Source organism: Nerophis lumbriciformis, linkage group LG32 (assembly GCF_033978685.3).
Source record: "Nerophis lumbriciformis linkage group LG32, RoL_Nlum_v2.1, whole genome shotgun sequence".
In the NCBI taxonomy this organism is placed as follows: Eukaryota; Metazoa; Chordata; class Actinopteri; order Syngnathiformes; family Syngnathidae; genus Nerophis; species Nerophis lumbriciformis.
The window spans coordinates 28,295,745-28,318,976 of record NC_084579.2 but is presented as its reverse complement, the minus strand read 5'-3'; the positions used below and the strand labels follow the sequence as shown (position 1 = coordinate 28,318,976).

Here is a 23,232-nt window from a genome sequence, read left to right as displayed (position 1 = left end):
AAGTTGGCACGTTGTGTAAATCGTAAAAAACCCCAAAATACAATGATTTGCAAATCCTTTTCAACCTATATTCAATTGAATAGACTGCAAAGACAAGATACTTAATGTTCAAACAGATAAACTTTGTTATTTTTTTGCAAATATTAGCTCATTTGGAATTTGATGCCTGCAACATGTTTCAAAAAAGCTGGCACAAGTGGCAAAAAAGACTGAGAAAGTTGAGGAATGCTCATCAAACACGTATTTGGAACATCCCACAGGTGAACAGGCTAATTGGGAACAGGTGGGTGCCATGATTGAGTATAAAAGCAGCTTCCGTGATATGTTCAGTCATTCACAAACAAGGATGGGGCGAGGGTCACCACTTTGTGAACAAATGCGTGAGCAGATTGTTGAACAGTTTAAGAACAACATTTCTCAACCAGCAATTGCAAGGAATTTTAGTAATTTCACCATCTACGGTCCGTAATATCATCAAAAAAAGCCTGCTCAGTGGCCTAGTGGTTAGAGTGTCCGCCCGGAGATCGGTAGGTTGTGACTTCAAACCTCGGCCGAGTCATACCAAAGACTATACTGCTTGGCACTCAGCATCAAGGGTTGGAATCGGGGGTTAAATCAACACAATGATTCCCGAGCGCCGCTGCTGCTCACTGATCCCCTCACATTCCAGGGGGTGGGTTAAATGCAGAGGGTAATTTCACCACACCTAGTGTGTGTGTGTGACTATCAGTGGTACTGTAACTTTAACTTTAAAAGGTTAAGAGATTCTGGAGAAATCACTGCACGTAAGCGATGATATTACGGACCTTTGATCCCTCAGGCGGTATTGCATCAAAAAGTAACATCAGTGTGTAAAGGATATCACCACATGGGCTCAGGAACACTTCAGAAAACCACTGTCAGTAACTACAGTTGGTCGCTACATCTGTAAGTGCAAGTTAAAACCCTACTATGTAAAGCCAAAGCCATTTATCAACAACACCCAAAAAAATTCCGGCTTCGCTGGCCCCTAGCTCATCTAAGATGGACTGATACAAAGTGGAAAAGTGTTCCGTGGTCTGACGAGTCCACATTTCAAATTGTTTTTGGAAACTGTGGATGTTGTGTCCTCCAGACCAAAGAGGAAAAAAAAACATCCGGATTGTTATAGGCACAACATTCAAAAGCCAGCATCTGTGATGGCATGCCCAAGGCACGGGTAACTTACACATCTGTGAAGGCACCATTAATGCTGAAAGGTATATACAGGTTTTGGGGCAACATATGTTGCCATCCAAGCAACGTTATCACGGACGCCCCTGCTTATTTCAGCATGGCGTGGCTTCATAGTAAAAGAGTGCGGGTACTAGACTGGCCTGCCGGTAGTCCAGACCTGTCTCCCATTGAAAATGTGTGGCGCATTATGAAGCCTAAAATACCACAACGGAGACCCCCGGACTGTTGAACAACTTAGGCTGTACATCAAGCAAAAATGGGAAAGAATTCCACCTGAAAAGCTTCAAAAATGTGTCTCCTCAGTTCCCAAACATTTACTGGGTGTTGTTAAAAGGAAAGGCCATGTAACACAGTGGTAAAAATGTCCCTGTGCCAACTTGTTTGCAATGTGTTGCTGCCATTAAATTCTAAGTTAATGATTATTTGCATACAAAAAAAAAAAAGTTTCTCAGTTTGAACATTAAATATCTTGTCTTTGCAGTCTATTCAATTGAATATAAGTTGAAAGGGATTTGCAAATCATTGTATTCTGTTTTTATTTACGAATTACACAACATGCCAACTTCCCTGGTTTTGGGTTTTGTAGATCATGCAGTGGAACCTCGATTTAGGAACTTAATTGATTCTTTAACAGGGTTCATAAATGGAAAAGTTTGAGTCGTGAAGCAAATTTCTCCATAACAAACAATCAGTACGTATCCATGCACTAATTTAGTCCGATTTCTCAAATAGTTTGGCTCTAAATAAGCATCCCACAGCCCATGGAAACACCTTAAACCGATCGTGTTCGGTTTTTGAAAAGTCGGACTAACGCACCTGGATTATGCAATTGGAAACCAGATCTCTCGAGATGCCAGAGAGGACCTTTAACCCGGAAGCAGATACCATTCAATAACAACAGTAAACATTGTAATGAAGAGGATATTTCTTACTCGCTTCGCAAATTAAAAGAAAATAATATTTTGAAGTGCATCGATGGTAGAAAAAAAGAAACTGATTTATTTAAGAAGGTAGCTAAGGAAATGTAAAATACCGGCTTAATTCGAACTCCCAAACGAAATACGAACGAGATGAAAGTGTTAGGAACTCGCATGGCTGCAGTTTTTGAGACCCTAAGATGCAGGAACTAGCAGACGATGAGAAGGTAAGATGAGTTTTATTACTCAAAACTACGGATGATACTCGAAACCGGTTTTCCCGGTTGTTCGATAAGAAAAGAACCGAGTCCTCGGACTCGAATCCCTTTTTGAGAACCGGTACCCGTTATCGAGACCACTATAGTAAAGAAAAAGAGTTGGTTCTTTATTCGAATCCCTGGGAACGAATCCCGTCCCGACCAGAAATGCCCTTTGAGACATCACAAGAAATGATGTCACGTAGCTCAGTCATTAGGCGCAGATAGGGAAAGCAGGAAAAACAATGGACCGGAAAAAGCGCTCCAAGGTGTAATAAAGTTCAAAACAAAAGGTTTAATCCAATGAAGAACTTTACTGAGAGATTTGAGCAGGGTACAAACACATGACCAACACTTTTACGACCAACCGGAAACATAGCAACCAGGCTAGCAACGCACCTCCTTTACGGCAGCTGTTGCAACGTTCTTAAAGCAACCGCAGCACACATATATATACAACATATATGACATGATCTCCCTTTTTTAACTTTTGTTTTTCTTTCCTTGTAAACAAAACAAAATCACACTGTATATGTGTTGTCTGTCTAATTATAAATAATGCAGACGAGGCGTGTTGGCTGAGTTCTTGACGTTTACTTTCACAGCGTGCTCATAACCTCATTCTTAGCTGCTATGTGGCAACATGCAACAACACTTTTCGGGGCTACCGTGCATGCTCGTCACTCCCGTTGCATGCTGGGTAGTGTAGTTGTTATATTCCCTAGCCTAGCTCATAACATCACATCTTTTCCCCTATAAAGAAATAATGTTAACTCAATAAAGTGTATTTCTTTTTTTAGCTTTAACTTTTCATTTTTTAGCATTGGAACCACATTTGCAAACAACTTTACTCTTCATAAAATTGTCTTTCAATAAAGAAATAAAGTGCAAAAATGTCAAAGCATCATAACAAACAGTTATGTCAAATAGCAGCAGAAGTGCACTTTTTGGAGAGCTGTATTATTTTAAGTTGTGTGCCCAAGAGACTGATTTTATTTAACACTATATTATTATTTATACACCTATAGTGATCACAGAGACAGGTTGTTTTTGTGTTACTGTATATATTTGTTTTTCTGAAAAATCCCGCTTAATATACTTTGGGTAAAAACAGTCAATATTTATTTATTTTATTTTATTTTTTAGGGGGGTAACAGTCAATATTTATTTATTTATTAGATTTTATTTTTTCTTATATAATAAAAGTGAGCTTTAGTTAAACCAAATATTGTGTGTTTTTTTTTCATATACAACAACCTATCTGGACTCGATAAGAGAATCGATAAGGCATCGGTTCGATAAGAGGATTCAATAATAGGTTCGAACTCGATCATTTCTTATCAAACATCATCCCTACTCAAAACAGAGAGGGGAAAAGAAGCAGTCTTTCATGTAAGCGTTCCAAACATAAAGCGATCTTCGAGCACTGAGGAGTGCTCGAGACAAGGCATAAATAGAACATATGCTGATTGGCAGCCGGCAACGGCAGGTGAGGAAAAAACAGTGCTCCGCGGAACAAACAGGAACAAAATAAGAGCACTGACGGGAAGTAAATACAAAAACAAGGAAACAAACATACATGAAGTGACAGATCGTCACAGAAAGATAAGGAAGTAGGTACCGTATTTTTCGGAGTATAAGTCGCACCGGTGTATAAGTCGCACCTGCCGAAAATGCATAATAAAGAAGGAAAAAAACATATATAAGTCGCACTGGATAGGTCGAATTTTTGGGGGAAATTTATTTGATAAAACCCAACACCAAGAATAGACATTTGAAAGGCAATTTAAAATACATAAAGAATAGTGAACAACAGGTTGAATAAGTGTACGTTATATGAGGCATAAATAACCAACTGGTATGTTAACGTAACATATTATGGTAAGAGTCATTCAAATAACTATAACATATAGAACATGCTATACGTTTACCAAACAATCTGTCACTCCTAATCGCTAAATCCCATGAAATCTTATACGTCTAGTCTCTTACGTGAATGAGCTAAATAATAACATTTGATATTTTATGGTAATGTGTTAATAATTTCACACACAAGTCACTCCTGAGTATAAGTCGCACCCCCGACCAAACTATGAAAAAAAACTGCGACTTATAGTCCGAAAAATACGGTATATTAAAGGTGAATAATAAAGAGTACGCACACCTCTTCAGTCCCTTTGGTGGCCAAACGATCAGAAATCACACACCCCCTTAACTTCAACAACTACATTTGCTGCGATAATAAATATTTAAAAAAAAAATCCACTTTTAAATTCTTATTGGCAAATGAGCAACTGGCGAGAGGAGAGAAAGAAGCAGACACAGGGGATGAAGGGAGGGCAGGAGGAGGAGGCACAATGTGTGTGTGTGTGTGTCCTTTTGGAAGAGACGCCGCTGAACGACAGGAAATGGCTTTTTCTCCGCTGTGATATAAGTCCTCCTTGGCATCTTTGGCCAGAAAAGTCTGGTCTCATCACAATCAAAAAACAGAAATAATGTTTGCACACGGAGGCATATTTGGCTCGGTCTAATAGTTCGTAAATCAAAAAGTTCACAAAAAGAGGCGTTCATAAATCGAGGTTCTACTTTACTTTGAGGTTTCACTGTTGATCAAAACTTTGCATTCGAGCGTGGCTTATAGATTCAATTAAAGTACTTATAGTAGTTATACTTACTTGAATAGCCCAAACAGGTACTTTCCTGTCCACCCAAAAGATCAACTCCCTTACAGAAAGAGTGTAGCAATTATTAGACATCATTCAATTTGTACATCATGACAATGATTGGAACTATGTTTACACATTATAAGCTAAAGCAGCATTCATGCAATTATGACTATAGGAGGACATGTTACAATGTTTAGTGTTTCTTTCACTCTTTGGCTAAATCTTCACTAAAAATTGTAAACATTTTATTGCTGGAGAAGTTTCTAGAAGTTATTTTTCGATCAAGGGCTGTTAACACACAAAATGTAAACATGTTACTGTCATATACAACTCAATAGTCTAGACCAGGGGTCCCCAAACTTTTTGACTCGGGGGCCACATTGGGTTAAAACAATTTGGCCGGGGGCCGGGGTGTATGTACACATATATATATATATATATATATATATATATATATATATATATATATATATATATATATATATATATATATATATATATATATATATATATATTAGGGGTGTGGGAAAAAATCGATTCGAATTCGAATCGCGTATCTCACGTTGTGCGATTCAGAATCGATTCTCATTTTTAAAAAATCGATTTAAAAAAAAACAATTTAAATTTTTTTTTTTTTAAATTTATTTATTTTTTTAAATTAATCAATCCAACAAAAAAATACACAGCAATACCAAAACAATCCAATTCCAAACCCAAAACCGACCCAGCAACACTCAGAACTGCAATAAACAGAGCAATTGAGAGGAGACACAAACACGACACAGAACAAACCAAAAGTAGTGAAACAAAAATGAATATTATCAACAACAGCATCAATTTCAACATAGCAGTGATTAAAAATCCCTCATTGACATTATCATTAGACATTTATAAAAAATCAAAAATAAATGAACAATAGTGTCACAGTGGCTTACACTTGCATCACATCTCATAAGCTTGACAACACATTGTGTCCAATATATTCACAAAGATAAAATAAGTCATATTTTTGGTTCATTTAATAGTTAAAACAGATTTACATTATTGCAATCAGTTGATAAAACATTGCCCTTTACAATTATAAAAGCTTTTTACAAAAATATACTACTCTGCTTGCATATCAGCAGACTGGGGTAGATCCTGCTGAAATCCTATGTATTGAATGAATAGAGAATCGTTTTGAATCGGGAAAAAAATCGTTTTTGAATCGAGAATCGTGTTGAATTGAAAAAAAAAAAATTGATTTTGAATCGAATCGTGACCCAAGAATCGATATTGAATCGAATCGTGGGACACCCAAAGATTCACAGCCCTAATATATATATATATATATATATATATATATATATATATACTGTATATGTATTCCTTGCGCACTAATTGACTGGAAGAGCGCGTACTTGCCGGTGATGATGTCACATTATCGATGGGAAAATGCATTTTAAGACAATATGATTTGCCTGAGCAAATCACAGAGAGTAACGAGCGGTAGAAAAAGGATTAGAAAGGACGGATTTAAAATAATATTAATAATTTCAAAAAAAACATTTTTTTTTTAAACTTGAGACTTCCTGCAGGCCGGATATTGGACACTGGCGGGCCGGATCCGTAGTTTGGGGACCCCTGGTCGAGACTATAACTGTTCCTAATAATTTGTTCTCATTAGGCAAGGTAACCAAAATACAATACAGTGTAATTATATTAAAAATAAAACCTTTCTAATTGTGTCAATCAAATCTGAGCTTTGTTATCTGTGAAAAGACAGCAATATTTCTATGTATTACCTTCTACTGCTTACCAGTTAATGTCCCGATCCTGCACCGATCCATTCCAGGGACAGTCCATGCTGTGTACGAATACAAACATAGCTTTTCATTTATGATCTTATGGTTACTTACAATTTTGGACTGCCAGGAGCAAGCAAACATGTATTAGTCACACTTGTAAAGTCAGGCTTCATGTACACCAACCACCTCTCATCTCATTAAGCCGTGCATCTTGTTGCTATGCTACAAGGTGACAGTCCTCCATATAGGATTTAGGGGCACTTGCATATTAGCATATCTTATTGTTGCCTCTTCCCATTGTACTTATGCCAACAGCAGATGTTAGACAATTGTACGAACCACTTGGTGTTCCCACCGATAGCATTCGTTTGGCTCGGGCTGTGGGTAGCGTTTGCGCTCTGTACTGGGTTGTCCGTCACCACTCGGATGATGTAGAGCAGACAGGTGAGCAGCTTCAGGGAGAAGTTGAACACGCGGATTCTGAGGCCTGACGGCAAAGGAGGAAATCTTGTTACATATCCAAGTAGTTTTTATAGTCCATAAAGTAGACTCTGTCATACAATATGGATTTCTGCATCTGAGTATACTTGAACTTTGTAGATGGCATACTTGATCGTTGATTTTTGATGAAGAACAACTTCAGACGCTCCTTGAAGGTGTTTTCATTCACGTAAAATTCAACTTGCACCCTGGCAGAGGGAGCACAAACACAACACACATCTTATGTTTAGCACAAGCTTCAAATTGTGTACTTATGATAATGCTTTTACAATCAACTCTGACTGAAGTTAAGTAATTATCCAGGGATAGGTCAGATATCTGTTCATTTTTCTGCATAAGACAATCATGAGCATTGTGTGCAACGATACACTTGGACCAGTTACCCTTCTGCTGACATTCAATTACACAGCGAGCAGCTTTGAACGAGCCCTCACACCATAACAGAAGTGCAATTTCCTGTTGCCACTGCGTGGCTCTTTGACGAATTGATTGACCTATGCATGGCTTCAAGGTGTCATCTCTTCATCATGCACACCAAATATGATCAAGATCTGACTGAGTGGAGCAGAGTTAGATATACATTTTTGTAGTGAATCTTCAGACTGACCATCAAAGTTTGTGGCCAAGCCAAGTTGCAGATTGTCTTTGTCCATCTCTTTAGTCTCCACAATTTGGATTTGGGCTCATTTGGTCCAAGTCCGAGTTTGGTAACATAGAGACCATTATTTTGTTTTAAGTCCAAACTAAAATGCGTGTCCTGTTATGACAGATGTCTCCATCCAGTTCGATGACAATCGGTGAAACTGACGGCAGCGACTAATTTGTAAAGAATATATATATATATATATATATATATAGTGTCATGTCTGTGTGATCATGTTTTCTTTTAGTCATGTTCGGTTTTGTTTTTGGACTTTTTGTGCACTTTTGTTTGTTTTGTCACCATAGCAACCATTAGTTTTCACCTGTCAAGTCACGCACCTGTTTCACGTTTTGAGTCACGCACCTGTTTTCACTAATCATGTCTGTAGTATTTAAGTTCATTGTTTTCAGTTTGTCTTTCTGGCGACATCCGGATTCATACCCCTGTCACACTCTGTTTACCTCTGCGCACTTCATAGTCCATGCCAAGTAAGTTTTTGTTTATTAATGCCACAGTTAGTGTTTTTGTTTCATTGTTCACAGTTTCTGCCTATGTGCAAGTTTTGTTTTCAATAGCCTAGTTTTGTACCTCCGCCATTGTGCGCGCTTTTCGTTTGTTCCTTTTTGATATATAGTGTTAAAATAAATCATGTACTCCCCTTCACGCCACATCTGGTCCAAATCTTTTGCACCTCGGGAGAACAAACCACGCCACAGTCTCAGTCGTGACATATAGGGAGTAGTGTTGAGTAAGTGTTTGGGGTTTTCGTTTAGGACTAGAGATGTCCGATGATATCGGACTGCCGATATTATCGGCCGATAAATGCTTTAAAATGTAATACCGGAAATTATCGGTATCGGTTTCAAAAAGTAAAATTTATGACTTTTTAAAACGCTGCTGTACGGAGTGGTACACGGATGTAGGGAGAAGTACAGAGCAGTTGCGTCTCCCAGTCATACTCGCCAACCCTCCCAATTTTCCCGGGAGACTCCCAAATTTCAGTGGCCCTCCCGAAAATCTCCCGGGGCAACCATTCTCCCGAAATGTCTCCCAATTTCCACCCAGACAACAATATTGGGGGCGTGCCTTAAAGGGAATCACATAATATTTAAATATTTACGGCTTTTCACACACACAAGTGAATGCAAAGCATAATTGGTCAACAGCCATACAGGTCACACTGAGGGTGGCCGTATAAACAACTTTAACACTGTTACAAATATGCGCCACACTGTGAACCCACACCAAACAAGAATGACAAACACATTTCGTGAGAACATTCGCACCGTAACACAACAGAACAAATACCCAGAACCCCTTGCAGCACTAACTCTTCCGGGACGCTACAATATACACCCCCCGCACCCCCCCCCCCCCCCCACCCCCCGCCCCTCAACCTCCTCATGCTCTCTCTGGGAGAGCATGTCCCAAATTCCAAGCTGCTGTTTTGAGGCATGTTAAAAAAAATAATGCACTTTGTGACTTCAATAATAAATATGGCAGTGCCATGTTGGCATTTGTTTCCATAACTTGAGTTGATTTATTTTGGAAAACCTTGTTACATTGTTTAATGCATCCAGCGGGGCATCACAACAAAATTAGGCATAATAATGTGTTAATTCCACGACTGTATATATCGGTATTGGTTGATATCGGAATCGGTAATTAAGAGTTGGACAAAATCGGATACCGGCAAAAAAGCCATTATCGGACATCTCTATTTAGGACCCTTAAAATGTATAATTTTTTACAGGTTTGGTGAATTGTCATGCATATTAAGGCTCCCAAAAGTGCAAAGAAACACAAAGAATTATATTAAAAAGCAGTTTCAATAGGACCTTTGTGTTACCATCAGTAGGTGCTCAGGCCCTAATGAAACTCAGTAATAATCAGTGGTATTAATCAAAATCTTTGTACATTTCTGGGTTGTAGTAAGCATCGTACATTATTATTACCTTATTAAAGACAGAATGTATTCTTTCAGCTCTCATCATATCTTGCAGATGAACCTAATAATTGTTACATTGCAGGTTTTCGGCTTGCGACTGCAAGGTCCTCAGTGGAGGAACAAAACGGGGACGTGGGTTGACGGCTGCCCAGACGTCAAGTGTAACTGCTATTTCTGGCCCCAGTGCACCAGAGAGCAGAGAGGAACCTTCAGAGATGCAAAATATTCTGCACAAACAGCTGCCACAAAAGCAGACGAGGTATGAACACTTCTATACACTAGAGTGCCCCATCCACCCACGCGCCATCACAGGCGGGTTATGTATTGACCTTTAATTGGCCGCTGTCGATCACAGAATTACATACTCTCTGAACAGCTCTGGTATGCAAAAAGACGCAAATATCTTACAGCGGGTATTCCTCCAATCACATTATTTGCTGCTTCAATAATATCACTAATTGAATTACTTTTGGATGATATTTCCAACTTAAACCTTTTTTTTTTAACTTTAAGTGTTAAATATAACACAAACAATGTATTATATACAGGAGGGTTTTTTTTATTATTATTTTGTTCTAACAGTTGTTAGAACATGTCCTTAGAGCCTATTTATCACAAGAATAGATCTCCTCCCTTACTTGTTTGCTCCATTTTTGGAAAAAACGGTCAATTTTAAAGTTTCGGATTTTCATGACCCTGTTCATGGACTTGATACCACCTAGAGATGAGCTCTCTCCATGTATATGATAATCACTTCATAGAGGACAGCTTTGTAAAAAAATCAGGTTTTGCTACAGATTTGAAAAATAAAGACTAGAGTTCTACCATCAGTCAGCTACAGACATGAAAGTGACACTTTTTATTATACTGCCCTTTTTGACATACAGGCTTTGTAAAAATAGAAACCAGACTTTGCTACACATTATAAAATAAAGACTAGAGCTCTGCCAAATATCCATCAGTCAGCTACAGACATGGGAGCTATAGTTTTATCATAATGTTTTTTTTCTAATGTTATTTAAACTTGCATTGCTATTTTAGTGTTGCTATGTTTATGTCCTCTTTAATGTTATGTGTTGTATCTGACAAAACACATCTATTACATTTGTTAAACTTATGTTTGTATGACTGTTAGAAATGTTAGAACATAGCTTGGAACAGTTTGACCCTGCACTGGATTCATTCAATGTCCATCATTTCTTATGGATAAACCCTCTAAATTCAAACTAATAGCAGGTTAAATAATTTCTGATAAAAGATTAGGTCACTCCACACAAAAATGTACAAGAAAACCACAATCTGTTTTGCCTCAACATGTGACGGGGCTAAACAACAGACATAACTGCTCACATGCATTAAAAAATAATATATAATTCCGCGGTGTAAGCGATATCAATCATCCCTCGTGTGGCTCTGTACCGTACCTCTGCCCTGTATCACTACCCCAAGGATCCAAACTCCAAGTGCCTACAGTCGGACTATTCCAGGTCGGAATAATGATCCTCGGATCCATGGTGGAAAACACCTGTAGCTATGCGTTGCGGTCTCTCCTCAACCCATTAAAATGCTCTTTACAACTCATTCAGTTATACATCCAAGCATTCTGATGAAGGAACTTGGACATGAGAAGCAGGGAAGCTTATTGGAATATCTTATGAAACATATACAATCTCTCTCTCCTTGCTCCTCCATCTCTCAAGCTGTTGCCACAGCAACGTTGCTACAGACTGAACAAGAAGGAAAAGTGGATGATGCTGGGTATAGCTCCATGCAGGGATGCAAAGCGTGCGTTTGTATAATCAGACAATGTATCGCAATTGTTGCATTCCTACAGGCAAATGTCCACAAATATCCCAGAATTTCTGACAAAAGTGAATACATCCTTGACATGACAGCCACCATTTTTTCTTAATGTATAATTCCCCAAGGGACCGAAATAGAACCTGGGCATAATTTGGAGTAGTCAATGCACAGCCTGTATATCAGTATAGATTTACTATCCACTGAAAATGACTACACAGCCATGATTGTCCTGTTATGTAAAGGTCTACAATCTTACAGTAAAGCACCATGGTGGTTAAATAGGGATGGGTACCTTTCACATTTGAATCGATACTGGTACTCAACGGTACCGATTTTCAGTATTTTTGTTTAAACGTGTTAATAAATGATAAATGTAAAAAATATTTTTATACAACATTTAATACTGAGCTGTGATATCCAGTTTTTATTTTTCCTTGCATTTCTGTGTCGCATTTGCAAGTATTCTACTGTTTAATACAGTATAGACTTTGCATGCAGTTACAATTCCAAGATGTTAGCATAAACTATGGTGTGGTGCCTTAGCCAGGAATAGTCTTTGTAATTAAGTTGAATTCGCCAGTATTTTCTTTTGTTGAGTCTTACAAAGTGTTTGTACTGCTATTCTGTCTTGCCTCTTGGTGAGGGCGGTCGCATTTTTCTCCGCTCCCTCCTTCCCTGCTTGCTTTCTTCGTTTTGTCTTGTCTGAACTTTTTTTGAAGCCTCTTTCTTTGCGTTGTCCTCAAATCTAAACATCAAACATGGATATGATCAGCTGGACTCTCGAGGCAATTGACAAAGTCTTTTCGACAAGGAAAAGAGGTTCAAGGGAGCCTGGCTGCCCTGATGGAACCATTGCTGCGGGGTACGTGAGAGACTCCTGGGATAAACGGAGAATCATGTGCCTCTCAGTCCTTTCCATCGAGGACGTGGAAGACATCTACCTATTTGGAACCGTGATCGCGGGGCACCTGCTGATTGGGCTGGGCATTGCTCTGGTGTATCGTCAAATTCGGAAGACGATGGCAGCCACTCAAGGAGCCCAACGGCTGTTCGTCGCAATGGAAGGATTGGGCCGGGCTGTGGGAACACAGACTGTGGCGATTTCTGATTTGAATCGCAAAATGGATCTCATCATGGAGAAGCTTGCTGAGAAGGAGAATTGATTTGAATTTGAGAGGAACCAGCACGGACATAGAGCAGGCAAGTCATTGTTTTGACTGCTCGAAGAAAACAGCATCCTAATCTACGATTTGACTCCCTCGAATGGCCTTGACGCTATCAGGAACAGGCTGTTCTGAAAAACTCCCTCGAGGACACCTCAATGATGGACACTTTTGATCTTCCTTTTTTTCAATAACTCCTGGTGTCGAACTTTGAGATCGGCCCCAGTCCACAAAAACATTTCAACATCTCACCCAAGTTAATTGGGCATACATGCACGCACCCGCCCCTTCCCCAGTCATTGCCTTCACCACTGCTTAATTCCTCTTCGGGGTTATGGACGGCTGAGTAGCGCTTTATAGCAGCAGGCCGGCCTCCAGGGCCCCAAACCCCCCCCTCTGTTGCGAGTTGTTGTGATTATATGTATCATGTTTATGTGTGCTATGCTATGTGAGGTTTTTTCCTTGGACTCAGTCTGGACCCCTCCTGAGGGTCCAGCCTTAGACTGATATTTTTTTTTACTCTTCCCCCCTTTCCCAATATCACCTTTTTCCCACCTTTTTTAAGGAGCGCTGTAAGTGGCTGATCCGTTGGCGGTCCCGTCTTGTCCCCTTGTAACGTATGTCTGCTCTTAGTGGGACTGTGCCGAAAATGACATTTCAGTTCTTATATGTCTTGTACATGTTAAAGAATGGACAATAATAAAGCATCTTAAATCTTGAATCTTGAACTTATTACACAGTTGCTGTTTGTAACGTACATCTTGGTTGTCGTTTCTATTCCAATTCTTCTCAACAAAAGAGGAGAAATATAACCTTTCAGAAAAATGTAATGTAAAACAATTGTATTATTGTTAAAGCAAAGAAGAAGAGTCTTGATAAACATTTTGAACTTTTTGAAAATTAGATACTCCTATTCATCTCATTATGTGAATTACAACTTGCTTTACTATTAATTTATATATAATTGTATCATTTATGCAGTAAATTGTGAACAAATTAAGAACAGGAAGTAAATAAAAGTGTTAGTGACTGCCATGAAATGGTAAAGGGGTAGGATTAAATAAACTCTGCTTCTTCCTACTTTTTTTTCCCGAATTTGTTGAAAAGAGAAACTGGAAATTGTGATGTATCATGTTGGAACTGTATGCACGTTCAAAATAAACTTAAATCAAATCAAATCAAATCAACTTTATTTATAAAGCACATTTAAAATTTACCGCAGGGGTAGCCAAAGTGCTGTACAATGAACAGGTTAAAAGATAAAACGAGTACCGATCAAACACAACACAACACAAACAGAACACGATAAAAAATAAATAATTAAAATAGAATAAATAAAAACATAAAAACAGGTTCACAGCAGGTGTATTATGGGGTGCCATTGCAGGATGGATATCACTCAGTGTTAAAAGCCATGGAATAAAAGTATGTTTTTAAGAGAGATTTAAAAACAGGAAGAGAGGAGGCTTGTCTAACACTCAGGGGTAGGTCGTTCCAGAGCTTGGGAGCAGCAACGGCGAAAGCTCTGTCACCTCTAAGCTTCAGTCTTGTGTCAGGGACCGTCAACAGCAGCTGATCGGCTGATCTTAAGGATCGGGTGGGGCAGTAAGGCTGAAGGAGGTCGGAGAGATAGGTTGGCGCGAGGTTGTTTAGACATTTAAAAACAAATAAAAGGAGTTTAAAATTGATTCGGTAACGCACAGGGAGCCAGTGAAGGGACGCTAAAATAGGGGTGATGTGCTCACGTCTGCGGGTCTGTGTTAGCAGACGAGCAGCAGAGTTCTGCACGAGCTGCAGGCGGGCGAGGGAGGCCTGGCTAATGCCAACATACAGGGCATTACAGTAATCAAGACGAGTCGAGATAAAGGCGTGGATTAATTTCTCAAGATCATGTCTTGATAGAAGCGGTTTCACTTTCGCTATTTGGCGTAATTGATAAAAGCTTTTTTGAACGACGCTGCTGATTTGTTTTTCGAATTTAAAATCTGAGTCAAACTTTACCCCCAGGTTTGTGACACAGTCGCTGAGATACGGGGTCAGAGTGCCGAGGTCAACGTTGGGGGAGGGAGAGCAACTTGGACCGAACAACATAACTTCTGTTTTATCTTCATTTAGGCTCAGGAAGTTAGCTGAAAGCCAGACTTTGATGTCGTGCAGGCAGTCAATAAGATGTTGAACCGTGTTATTTTGTGCCATGGGAAAATAAATCTGGCAATCATCGGCGTAAAAATGAAATGCAATACTGTACTTCCTAAAAATAGAACCAAGGAGCAAAGGTTTTGACGTGTTGAAATCTCCATGTAAAATTGCTCATGCAAATCGCTAGCATGCATAATGCAAATCCAATGTGAATTAGCATCGAGCTAGTGCATTTTGAAAAGTGGAGCCTTACTGTTCTTTTGAGCGCCTTTTTCTTGCTTTGTTGGCATGGAAAACTGTGAAATCTGTTTGCTTGTTTTCCCAACCAGAAGCTTGATCCGGCGCGGAGTCTTCTGGATGTGACGTTATGTGCAAAAAAATATGTTGCGCGTTTGATTTTACGTGTTTTTATGGACTTCTGTAAAATCCTACTATTAAAAATGACCAAATTCACGAGTACTGCCGGCACTAGGAGAGCTGTAGTTCATTTAGGGGAAGCATGATATCCAACATGTTCTCTTGGCCCAAGCAATCTCCAAGATGGCAGTTGGTCTTGCTGAGGAGGGTGAAGGTGCAACCTTTTGCTCTGTTGAACTCCATGCCCAATAGGATGAAGGTACTGCCAGATAACAATAGTGCTCACACTTAATATTCACACTGTGCTCACAGTGAGGTGCACTTATTTGTGTTTCCAGCTGTTTGGACCAGTGGTCCCCTAATTGACTGAAAGATCGCGCACTTACCGCACGGTAACCCGACACTGCCGCGCGGACGCAATGATGTCACGTTATCCATGGGAACATGCATTTTTAGACAATATGATTTGCCTGAGTGGCTAGGAGACACCAACAGTAACAAGCGGTAAAAAATGGATTAGAAAGGACAGATTTAAAAAAAATAATAATAATAAATAAAAAATAAAAAAATAAAAAAAATAAAAAAAATAAATAAATAAAAAATAAATAAAAAATAATATATATATATATATATATATATATATATATATATATATATATATATATATATATATATATATATATACATACAAGTATACTTTTGACCCAGCAGATTTGGTCACATTTTCAGTAAACCCATAATAAATTCATAAAATAATCAAACTTCATGAATGTTTTTTGTGACAAACAAGTATGTGCTCCAATCACTTTATCACAAAAAAAAGACTTGTAGAAATTATTGGAAACTCAAGACAGCCATGACGTGGAAATACTGTCAAAGCGCTTTGAGTACCTTGAAGGTAGAAAAGCGCTATACAAGTATAACCCATTTATCATTTACATTTATTTATTATGTTCTTTACAAGTGTATGTAAACTTTTGACCATGACTAAAGATATATATATATATATATATATATATATATATATATATATATATATATATATATATATATATGTATGTTTTTTTTGTTTGTTTGTTTTTAACTTCTTCCGTTGTGGTAAAGAAGGAGCTGAGCCGGAAGGCAAAGCTCTCAATTTACCGGTCGATCTACGTTCCCATCCTCACCTGAGCTTTGGGTTATGACCGAAAGGACAAGATCACGGGTACAGGCGGCCGAAATGAGCTTCCTCCGCCGGGTGGCGGGGCTCTCCCTTAGAGATAGGGTGAGAAGCTCTGTCATCCGGGGGGAGCTCAAAGTAAAGCCGCTGCTCCTCCACATCGAGAGGAGCCAGATGAGGTGGTTCGGGCATCTGGTCAGGATGCCACCCGAACGCCTCCCTAGGGAGGTGTTTCGGGCACGTCCGACCGGTACGAGGCCACGGGGAAGACCCAGGACATGTTGGGAAGACTATGTCTCCCGGCTGGCCTGGGAACGCCTCGGGATCCCCCGGGAGAAGCTGGACGAAATGGCTGGGGAGAGGGAAGTTTGGGCTTCCCTGCTTAGGCTGCTGCCCCCGCGACCTGATCTCGGATAAGCGGAAAAAGATGGATGGATGGATGGATGTTTTTAACTTGGGACTTTCCGCGGGCTGGATTTTGGATGCCGGCGGGCCATAGTTTGGGGACCACTGGTTTAGACAATAAAGGCTGTGTCCTGACCTATTTTCAGTGGTCAGTATACCTATACTGCTGCACAAGCAGTACACGGACTACTCTAAGTTATGTCCAAGCGTCATTACTATACCAACAGTATAATAAAATGATTGCTAAAATGTGAGGCTTATACTCACTCATTTCATATGTCCCAGCACTCTTCCCCAGCACCGGAAGAGTCCACTACTGCTTTCACCCACATCAGGTTAGTCATGAAGAGATTGCAAATCCTGCCTATATGCTATAAGACGTTGATATTTATAGACACCTTGCATGGGCAGATACATGGATTCAACTTAACAGCGCTTTGTCCAACCTTCGGCATTTGCGTAAACCAATCAGCTCATGGCCAATCATCGCCTTACCTACACTATGTCAACCAGACAGCACCCAGCTGCCTCTCTTTTTGCTTGTGATCCTTTTCGTGGGTTTGGTTCCATGCTCTCTTGATCATCCTGCTTTTTTGGGGGTCCCATTTTTTGGGAAAAATATTTAGTGACATTTGCAAAGATGCACTACCTGTGAAAATTGTAACGAGTCTCCTCGAAGAACACTATCACAAAGCAGCACAAGAGTCAGGTAGGAATTAGGAATGATGATTATCAGTCAAATAATATTTCATAAATGTTGTGACAGTTTTTTTAAACATTCAAGCTGATGACGCGAGTTCCGGACTTTGCAGAGACCAACGTTGCTGTAGCAGACTCCTAAAAACAGCAGAGCGCTTCTACCTGAAAAAGGATCTTTGACTTGTGTTTTTTCTGAACAGTAGAGTGCCCTTGTTATATAGAGGCGCTTTAACCAGCGGTTAGTTTTTTTCAGTAGGCCCTTTTTGCTGCAATGATGTTGGTAGATGGAGTGGCAGTTGTTGTTTTTAAAAATAGTTTACTCTTTTTAGGATAAACGTGCTACCATGTGATGAATAATTTTCTTGTTATTAATTGCTTTTTTCCATAATATTTACGTTTAATAATTTAGGGCCTTATTCTTCCTTTTGCCCCCAAGTGTTTCTCTTATTCGTATTCTCCCATCCAGTGAGGCAAAAGTGCTAAAGTTGTGAATGACCTTACAAATAAGCCTGGCTTTGCTGTGACATCTTTTTTTTTGCGTAAACATTGAATAGAATAGAATAGCTTTATTGTCATTGCACTTAAAAAAAAATACAAGGACAATCCAAGAGCAGGAATACAATAATCATGGTACATGGAGTTTTACTAATAATTGTGAATGTCATTGAATTTCACGAAAAAGATAACATTTTAAATGTGCAGAGGCAGTATCAATCCAGGCAGTGCTTGTCATGTGAACGTGCATCGTCATGGTGATGATGAGTAGTGTGTGTATGCACGCTAAAGCAGCTTCTTCTTCCTGGCTTGATCTGAATAATAGTTAGATGTAACTTTGTTTCACTTGTTATTATGACCAATCTGATGTTATTTGTGATGTTAGGAGCTCTGTTTAGTACAAATGTTTGTGAAGCCATGTCGTATAACGGAGACAGCTGTGTTTGTGTGTGTTTGTGTGTGTGTGTGTGTGTGTGTGTGTGTGTGTGTGTGTGTGTGTGTGTGTGTGCGCGTGTGTGTGTGTGTGCAGGTAGTGTGAGAGTTTAATATTAACTATCAAAAAAATCACATTAACTGATAGATGCCACATTAAATATGTGTTTTCTATTACCGTATTTTTCGGACTATAAGTCGCAGTTTTTTTCATAGTTTGGCCGGGCTCCAGTGCGACTTATATATGTTTTTTTCCTTCTTTATTATGCATATTCGGCAGGTGCGACTTATACTCCGGTGCGACTTATACTCCGAAAAATACGGTAAATAGTCATACAGTTCAAAGATCACGATCCAGATGAAATTGCAACATGCATTCAACGTCCTTTACCACCAGGATGTTCAAACGCGGCAGATATACGCGTGTCCTCTTCCGCTGTGGTTGACTCACGAGACAGCGATGTGCATTTTGATTTTTGATAGTTAATACAGAGTGGAATCATGTATCTTTTTATCCTCATCTCAATGGATGTTTCCAGGTGTCTCAATTAAAGCAAGCAGAATTGATTTGATTTCTGTTAGTTTCTTATATCATGTTATTGTGTGTGGTGTACACTGCATCCAAACTTTAAATGCAATATTTTGTTCCACCTTCCTAGGGCGCTAGACTTATGACAGCCTCAGAAGCAGGCACGTGCACACATAGGGCCCTATGGGTGCTTGAGCCCCTGCCCTTTTTCGCCTCGTCTTAAAAAGTGCCCTTTGCCTGTGTGTGTGGTTTTTTTTTGGTTTTTTTTAAATAACATTAATAAATTCCTGTCAGGGATGTAAAAAAAACAGCGGTACAAAAGCTCCACGTTTTCTTGTAATACCGGGTTGTTTGACCCTGCCGCTTCCGCCAGAGAGGGAGAGAGAGGGCGAGTGAGTGAGTAAGTGAGAGGAGAGAGCGCCAACTACGTCCCTGAGGAGACGTCACGTGACAGTGGAGCAACTTGAACCAGTGAGTTATGGTCTAGTCGCCGTCCACTTATTCAGCATCTAATATGAGTAATATTTCAGAAAAACGCTGTATTATTCAATGTGTCAGTTTCTGTTTTTGCCGGACGTCGGAGCACGGCGCATCAATTGAGCACGGCACATCAAGTCCGCACAGAGCAGAGCGGATCGTGCGGGACAGGAAGTAGTGTACAAAATACAAAATAAAACACCAGGTTAATTTTCAAAATAAAATGCACTGTGTTTACGGCGGATCACATTTCTCTCACAGTAGAGGTTTAGATATAAAGTTTATTGTGACTTTGCTATTACTGTGTGGGTTAACAAAATAATAATAATAATAATGATAATAATAAGAAGAATAATGATAATGATAATAATAATAATTAAAGTAATAATAATAATAATAATAATAATGATTATTATTATTAATAATAATAATAATTTCAGCATTCTGGGGATATAAGATGTAGGTTATCTGTTAGGAATATTACCATCTGTATTTAAACTTGATTCATGTTGATTATGCCTGCAGCACAATGCCAAAAAAGAAAGGATACAGAAAAGGAAGGAGAAGGAGCGCCAGGAAGCAGCTAAGGGTAGCAGACCTCTTAATGCATGGCTAAAACCAAGTACTAGCACCATGGAAGCCCTGAATTTACATTGAGGAGCATATTTGGGTATGGGTGGCCTCCATTCTACAGCCCTCTACTGGCCCCTGGTCCATATTTTTGGGCCTGTATTGCGTTTCAGTTGTTTAGTCTGAGCATTAAGTGAGAAAGACCATAAGTTACAACTTGATGGTGTTTTCATCAAGTTAAGGGAAGAAGGACAGATTTTCTCATTGAATTTTTTTCCATTTGAGTATTTATTTTTGTATTTTTTTTCAAAGTTCATGTTGCACTGTTCAATGTTCAATATTAAAGTGCTTATCTTTAACAATAAATAGCCTAATAATAAACCAGTGTTTTGTTGCTTTTCATGTCTTCCAAGCCTATGATAATGTGAATTAACTCATTATGACAATAATTTGTTGACACAAAAGAAGTGGCAATCACTTTTACCTACAAAGGACACACAGCTAAGTAGTTAGCTTCCTATTAGCAAATTTAATTCTACATTAATTTCCATATTGTGCAAAGGACCAAAAAAAATGTTCCTGCCCTTTTCTGACTTTGAGCCCCTGCCCCTCTATAATCATGTGCACGTCCCTGCTCAGAAGCACGTAGGAACAACAAAACTTAAATCGACAGGAGAATACGTTAAAGGACGGATTGGACAGGGAATGCCCACCGTGAAGGGTTGCTCCTCCCGAAGTGCACAAATTGGATAAAAGCATGTACTGACAGACTTTATGGGGACATTCTGTACAAAACAAGCTTTTCTTACCTGCGTTTGTGTATTTGGGACCCCAAAAAATTGAATGGCGGAGATATTTATAAAATAATCTTACCTGCTTTCATACTACCGCCAAACCAGTCGTTTGGAATTCACTCCGACTTGCAACGTTTTCTGACCTGTGATGTCATCCACATCTCTGCCTTAGTCAATACATTTCTTCTTTTTCTCTATGGGTTGTACTTGTATAGCGCTTTTTTCTACCTTCAAGGTACTCAAAGCGCTTTGACACTACTTCCACATTTACCCATTCACACACACTTTCACACACTGATGGAGGGAGCTGCCATGCAAGGCGCTAACCAGCACCCATCAGGAGCAAGGGTGAAGTGTCTTGCTCAGGACACAACGGACATGACGAAGTTGGTACTAGGTGGGGATTGAACCAGGGACCCTCGGGTCGCGCACGGCCATTCTTCCACTGCGCCACGCCGTCCCTATCATCTTGTTGTGGGGCAGACTGGCTCGTACATGCATATAGATCCGCTGCTGTTGCCATTTGTAATACAAAAGAGCGTATAACGGTAGCTCGAACTTACGTCTGCCATATAGAAGTGCTAAAAACTAAAAAATGTATGTTGAGGAGAAGATGCAGTTGAAATGGAGGCACGTAAATAAGACCGCCAAAAAAACGAGGCATCCTGACGAGAGGGTCAGTAAGCAGCTTAAAGATGGTCTGTAAAACATAATACATGCAACATTTTGACCAAATAACCACCATTATATGTTATGTAGATCACAAGGAAGTGTTTTAAATGTAGAAAAAAATAATCATAATAGGTCCCCTTTAGTCGAGGGGGAGAATGCTGCACAGCCGGAATCTGCAGTTTTTAAAACATTTTTTACTTAAGCACATGCGATGAGGTGGCGACTTGTCCAGGGTGCCCGATTGTAGCTGAGATAGGCTCCAGCGCCCCCCGCGACCCCAAAAGGGAATAAGCGGTAGAAAATGGATGGATACTTAAGCACATGAGAGAATAGGTGCCTTAATAAATGACAGAAATTAACGATGACACTCAGGTGCGGTTTATGTACGGAAGTTTGCAATAAGGAGGGCGGTGCCGTACGTACTACAGTTACATCCACTCGCCCTCATTTGTTCTCAAACATTCAAGGAATCACAATCAGCCAGCAGCAGCTCTCTACTCTTGCCGTCTCAACGAATCATCTCCATTACTACAACCCCGAGCAAAAATAATGGAATCCCCAGACTTGGAGAATTTACATTCACTTGTTTAACTTTGTAGGGAAAAAAAACAGATAACAGACATGACACAAAACTATAGTCATTTTAAATGGCAACTTTCTGGCTTTAAGAAACACTAAGATAACTCAAGGAAGATCAATTGTGGTTGCCAGTAACAGTTTCCTTTTTATATCAAATATGCAATCACTCAATTCTGATGAAAAAATGATGGAATCATGAAAAACAGACAAGAAACACGACAACACACCAACTTTCTCTGATTGCTTTTTTCAGATCAACTTTGCAGGTTGGAGTCTTGTCATGGACCATTTTCTTCAATTCCCACCACAGATTTTCAATTGGATTAAGATCTAAACTATTCGCAGGCCATGACATATACTTTACCATAACTTTCTATAAGGAACGTTTTTAAAGTTTTTGCATATGGCAAGACGCATTTTTATCTTGAAAAAAATCATGTCATCATGCCCAAACATCCTTTTTATTAATAGAAGATAGGGGTGTAACGGTACACAAAAAATTCGGTTCGGTACGTACCTCGGTTTAGAGGTCACGGTTCGGTTCATTTTCGGTATAGTAAGAAAACAACAAAATATAAATTTTGGGGTTATTTATTTACCAAATTTGTAAACAATGGCATAACATACATATACACACAGGATCCATTGCCAGGGTTAATGTGGTCAACATATATAAAATAAAAATTAAATAAGAAAAGGCTCAGAATGGTTTTTTAACAAAACCTTTCTACATATAAAGCGCTTTTTTTGATTGAGACTTGTATTAGAAGATTGCACAGTACAGTACATATTCCGTACAATTGACCACTAAATGGTAACACCCCAATAAGTTTTTCAACTTGTTTAAGTCGGGATCCACATTAATCAACATTAAACTGCCTCAAGTTGTTGCTCAGATTAAATAAAATGACAAAACTTTTCTTCTACATAGAAACCCCGTTTCCATATGAGTTGGGAAATTGTGTTAGATGTAAATATAAACGGAATACAATGATTTGCAAATCATTTTCAACCCATATTCAATT

The 23,232-nt window shown here is 39.2% G+C and overlaps 1 protein-coding gene across 2 annotated transcripts in view; it reads right to left on the bottom strand.

The window, feature by feature from the left end:
- The window catches only part of LOC133574788 (potassium channel subfamily T member 1-like), a 69,691-nt gene that overhangs the window by 34,410 nt on the left and 12,049 nt on the right, over positions 1–23,232 (bottom strand). For both annotated transcript variants that reach the window (XM_061927071.1, XM_061927072.2), the window contains exons 3-6: positions 7,452–7,531; positions 7,182–7,329; positions 6,854–6,901; positions 5,065–5,113 (exon numbers count right to left, since the gene is read on the bottom strand). In XM_061927071.1, coding sequence (XP_061783055.1) covers positions 5,065–5,113; positions 6,854–6,901; positions 7,182–7,329; positions 7,452–7,531 — 325 coding nt within the window. The remainder of the gene's footprint in view (positions 1–5,064; positions 5,114–6,853; positions 6,902–7,181; positions 7,330–7,451; positions 7,532–23,232) is intronic.